Source organism: Setaria italica, chromosome III (genome assembly GCF_000263155.2).
Source record: "Setaria italica strain Yugu1 chromosome III, Setaria_italica_v2.0, whole genome shotgun sequence".
Lineage (NCBI taxonomy): Eukaryota > Viridiplantae > Streptophyta > Magnoliopsida > Poales > Poaceae > Setaria > Setaria italica.
The window spans coordinates 32,056,113-32,060,818 of NC_028452.1; the positions used below are offsets into that span (position 1 = coordinate 32,056,113).

The 4,706-nt window shown below is 48.1% G+C and overlaps 1 protein-coding gene across 1 annotated transcript; it reads left to right on the top strand.

Moving 5' to 3' along the window:
• Positions 1-577: 577 nt before the first annotated feature.
• On the top strand, positions 578-988 carry LOC101786038 (stigma-specific STIG1-like protein 4). The gene has a single exon (XM_004963863.1). It carries the CDS (start codon positions 578-580, stop codon positions 986-988), a length of 411 nt encoding a protein of 136 aa, XP_004963920.1.
• Positions 989-4,706: the final 3,718 nt, after the last annotated feature.

Genomic DNA, 4,706 nt, shown 5'->3' on the forward strand with positions numbered 1-4,706 from the left:
TGTTCAATGAACTCCCTCGTGCCACGTGGTCCTTGATCATTTTGCACTTGCTAATTCTCGCATGAATCTCGGGGAATATCCACACCAAGTACGATGAATCATGTACATTTATATAGTTTTGCTGTTGAGCAAAGTACGCACATGCTTGTACTTGCAGGCAACTCGGCTATCTCATGTCATGATTTGTTGGTGTAAAATGGAAGGCATCGCACTATGCATACCACGTACTGCTGGGGGTTCATGCCCTCTGCTTTGTTTTCTCATGCCCCATGTCCATAACTGAAAGCATGGCACATGTGAGGGCGGCCGTAAATTCATCAGGTGATTGCAGCCAACCACAGCGAGCCGGCGATCAATGACTGGGTTGCTTTGAACTCCAAATTTCATCGAAAGTCAACGGCCGATATTTTAGCCCGCTGACTTTTATTTCCTATGATCATCCGTGTCTTCTATATAAGCGCCTTGCTCCCGAGTCCCAAGACATTCTCCCAACACACAAACACTCACGAGTCACGACGACACAACTCGCCGTCACTCACCACAACCACAAGAAGTAAACAAGTCTTCAGTCTTCACCATGGCGAAACTTATGGTCGTCCTTCTGCTCGTGTTGCTCGCTGCCACGGTCACTGATGCCGGCAGCGCCACCATCGCTGCTGGTCGCCAAGCAAGGAGGAGCCGTTTCCTGCTCGCTAACAGCGCAGCCTACAACCCGCCGCTGCCGTCGCCGTACGCGTGCTCCAAGAAGTCGGCTGCCGTGTGCCTCGCTCCGGGCAGCCCTGGTCCGGCGTGCTGCCGCGGGCAGTGCGTGGACACGACAGCCAGCGCCGACCACTGCAGTGGCTGCAACAAGGTCTGCAGGCAGGACCGCAGCACGTGCTGCGGTGGGCGCTGCGTCGACCTGCTCTCCGACAAGGACAACTGCGGCACGTGCGGGAACCAGTGCAACAACAAGTGCAGCTATGGTTTCTGTGACTACGCCATGTAATGTGCGAGAGATAAATATAATAAGCATATAGTGTATATGTGTGATATCTAATTGTGTGTGAGAGACTGAACACGTATATGAGAAGGTTTGATCGATTTATACGTCGTGTAATTGACGTACCTACATCTGAGGCGGTGGGAGCTGCTACAATATAAAGATTTGAATGTACGTATATGAAGTTATTAACGATATACACTGCAACTGACTCTCGAGGTTCTGTGTTGTGCCCGGAAATGACTTTATTGTAGTTCCATTTGTATTTGATTACATGGAACAAACAAACTGTTCACTTTTAAAAGGTGTCAATGAGCTCTAGACCGAATCCTCCAATTATATATGTGTTTCAATCTTAGTAGTCATATAAAATCTAGGTTGTTTGGTTTAATTTGCTTGGTGCGTCTAGCTAGTAAAGGTGATAAAATCCAAACTACCACTGAAGAGACCTCAAATATTCGCAGCAGTAAAGCGGCCCACATCAGGTTTAAAAGCGTTGTTTGTGGCAGTAAAGCGGTTCACATCAGGCTTAAGGTAATTTTGCTGGTGGACATTCTTTAATGTTGAAATTTGCTGCTGGACACTCCTCAATTTTGCATTTACCAATGGACACTCTTTGTCGTATATACATCTATGGATCCAGTAGAAGGTTTGGACATTCCTAAATATGGGGCTGGACATCGAGCCACATATGACATGGAGACTATGATGCAGGATGGCGTAGTCTACATGGAAAGACAAGAACTAGTCAAGGATTAGAAAAAGTACTCATATTATTAAGAGTAGAACTCCTCTAGTCGAATCCGACTAGTATTCTTGTAACCAACTGACCTGTAACCCTACCCCGGCAATATAAGGTGAGTCGGGACCCTCTCCAAAACAATTCAATCCAAAACGTAGGGTATTACATAATCTAGCAGTCGAAACGAGCCCCACTAACCAAAACACTACCTCAGGCACCCCCGGTAGGTTGCCGGGTTTAAACACCGACAGCTAGCACGCCAGGTAGGGGAACTCACTCAGAATCCAATGGCAAACTCGATGGCATAAGTCATCATCAAGCCAATCGTCGCGTTCGAAGCAGGCGCGACATTTATCTTCGGCTCCTGCGTTTGCATTGCAGACGGTGCTGGAAATTTTCACCGCCACATGGTGTCGACCCCAGAGAAGAGGCAGCAAACCATGAAGCTCCAACGCCAAGTTCTGGAGGACCTCATCGAGAATTTTGGCGAATTTTCAAATTCTGACCTAGTCAGAGGCTGGGGGGATGAGTTCGAGTTCAACTCAACTTCTTGCGCCAGTTGGATTGACTTTTACCAGCCGACACATAAGCCATCGTGCAAGTCGGACTACCACCCAAGTTGATTCCCGTTTGAATTCCGCAACACAACCACTATCTGATACATTTGGACAATCTGTTACAGTTACGATCGAGGATTATGACTACTACATGGAGCCGGATGAGGAGACTCTTTTATCAGGTCCACAATAGCGTCTAGTAATCACATCAACTCCCCAAGGCAGATTCGTCTACTAGCCCAACATGAAGTCACCTGCTCCTGGCAAAAATGATGATTCGCGCCTCATCGCCTACCTCGACATTCTCCCGTATCAGGAGGGAGCTCCTCTGTCGCCCATCTATGAAGAAGGCGGCACCATGGAGGTCATCACTTCAAGCTCGAGAAGCTACTCTTCAAAGCGAGAACTCTTCACCATTATTATTGGATAATGGGATGAAGAAGATCGAAGAGCAACGAGATAGAAACCTGCGACATGAGCATCACCCAGATGACATCTCGTAGGATGAACTCACCGCCAACGTTGTTCAAGAACAGATCGAAGCTCAAAGAACTTGAGGATGAGTAAGAAACGCCGCAACAGCAAAGCGCTATCACCGCCTTACAGCGGACCTGCCAATCCAGAACCTAGATAATGCCTTTGAAGCAGTTCAAATGTGTCATCATTGTACTCCCCTGGCTACCATCGCGTCTATTGATCTCATCACCCGCGCAATGCCTCAGAACAAGTACACAAGATAGTTGGCTCAATTGGCGGAATTTGCGTACCAACAACTCGATCAGCAGAATCTGATATAGTCAGTCCAAAGCTCCCCATCCTAGCGAAGTCAACATGGCAGCAGCCATAAAGGCCCTCCGTCTAGACCAAGTCACCTCGGAGGCGCCAGACCAAGCCAAACTGAAGATGGAGGTAGTCGGGCTAGACCCTCGGGAGACCATGACCACCGTGGGGTCAACCCTGATCCGAAACGCCTAGTAGAAGACCTCCGCAACAAAATCAATGCTAGCCGTGATGCTCGTAGCATCATCGACGGATGCCGCCACGAGCACGAGCAAGAAGTTGAACACGCAGGAGATGATACTGATGGGTTTCCCACCTTCTCCGAACGTGTGAGGAGGATAACTCTACCCGAAAAGTTCAAATCCTCGGGTATCACAAAGTACGATGGCAAGTAAGACCCAGTCCAATGGCTCCAGTGCTACTTGTTGTTAGTACAAGCAGCTGGGGGAAACGACGACACCAAAGTCATCTACTTCCCCGTCTACATGGAGGCAGCACCACTCACATGGCTCAAATCATTGGATAAGAACTTCATCGACTCGTGGAAGTACCTCAAGGTAGCGTTCACCAACAAACTACGCAGGGGAAATGCAGCGTCCTAACAAAAGGATCGACTTATCTCAAGTTAAACAACAAGAAGGCAAGATCCTACGGAGCTATTTACATCGCTTTTTCAACAAGAAGGCCACAATTGTGGGTATCACGGACCGCAACGTTATAGACTGCTTCCAGAATGGCCTCCACGATCGCAAGATGTTCCAGGACATCGGTAGAAGACGCCCCGTTGATTTCAAATCTCTCAAGATCATGGTACAGGCGTGGGCAGATGAAGAAGACTGAGAGATCGAAAGGTTCGAGTCCAATCGTAACAAGGGCTAAAACAACAACAATTAAAAAAATGGCCAACGCAACGACAAGAACCGCAATGATAGCCCCAACAATGACAACCAAAATAACTACTCGGGGGGTCACAACCGCAAGCGAAAGCCAGACAATACGGTCGCGGTAATTTCACAGTTGTCCAAGAAAAGTGGCACCAAGAATCAAGACAGGCCCTCATTTAACAAGCTCCTGAAAAAATAGTGCCCATGGCACCCATACCACAAGCACTCTGTGATAGATTGTTTTAGTCTACAAAGAGTCATGAAGGACCTGCCAGAGCCATCTAGCACCAAAGACAAGGGTAAGACCAAGGAAGACGAAGATGACGGTGACAATGGTAAGTTCCAGAACCCATCCAACATCGTCAATGTCATCTTCGGTGCAAACCCAGGTACTGCAACTAAGTGGTTCCAGAAGCTCACTCTTCGAGAGATAATGTCAATTGAACCTATGATGCCAACGTTCCTCAAATGGTTCGAGCTGCCAATTACCTTCTCCAGGAAGGACCAATGGACTAAATTCTCAGACCCAGGATGGTATCCCCTCATCCTGGACCCAGTTGTCGCTGGCTCTAGACTCACTAAAATACTCATTGACGGTGACAGCGGTCTCAACGTCCTGTTCACCAAGACCCTGAAGAAATGGGCCTCGACGTTACCAATATGCTCACCTCAACAAACACCCCATTCTATGGGATTGTTCCAGGCAACGCGGTTGTACCCCTCGGACAGGTGATTTTGCAAGTTACCTTTGGGACCAAAGA

Coding starts and splice junctions, on each gene's coding strand:
- LOC101786038 (XM_004963863.1), top strand. CDS start 578: ATGGCGAAACTTATGGTCGTCCTTCTGCTCGTGTTGCTCGCTGCCACG.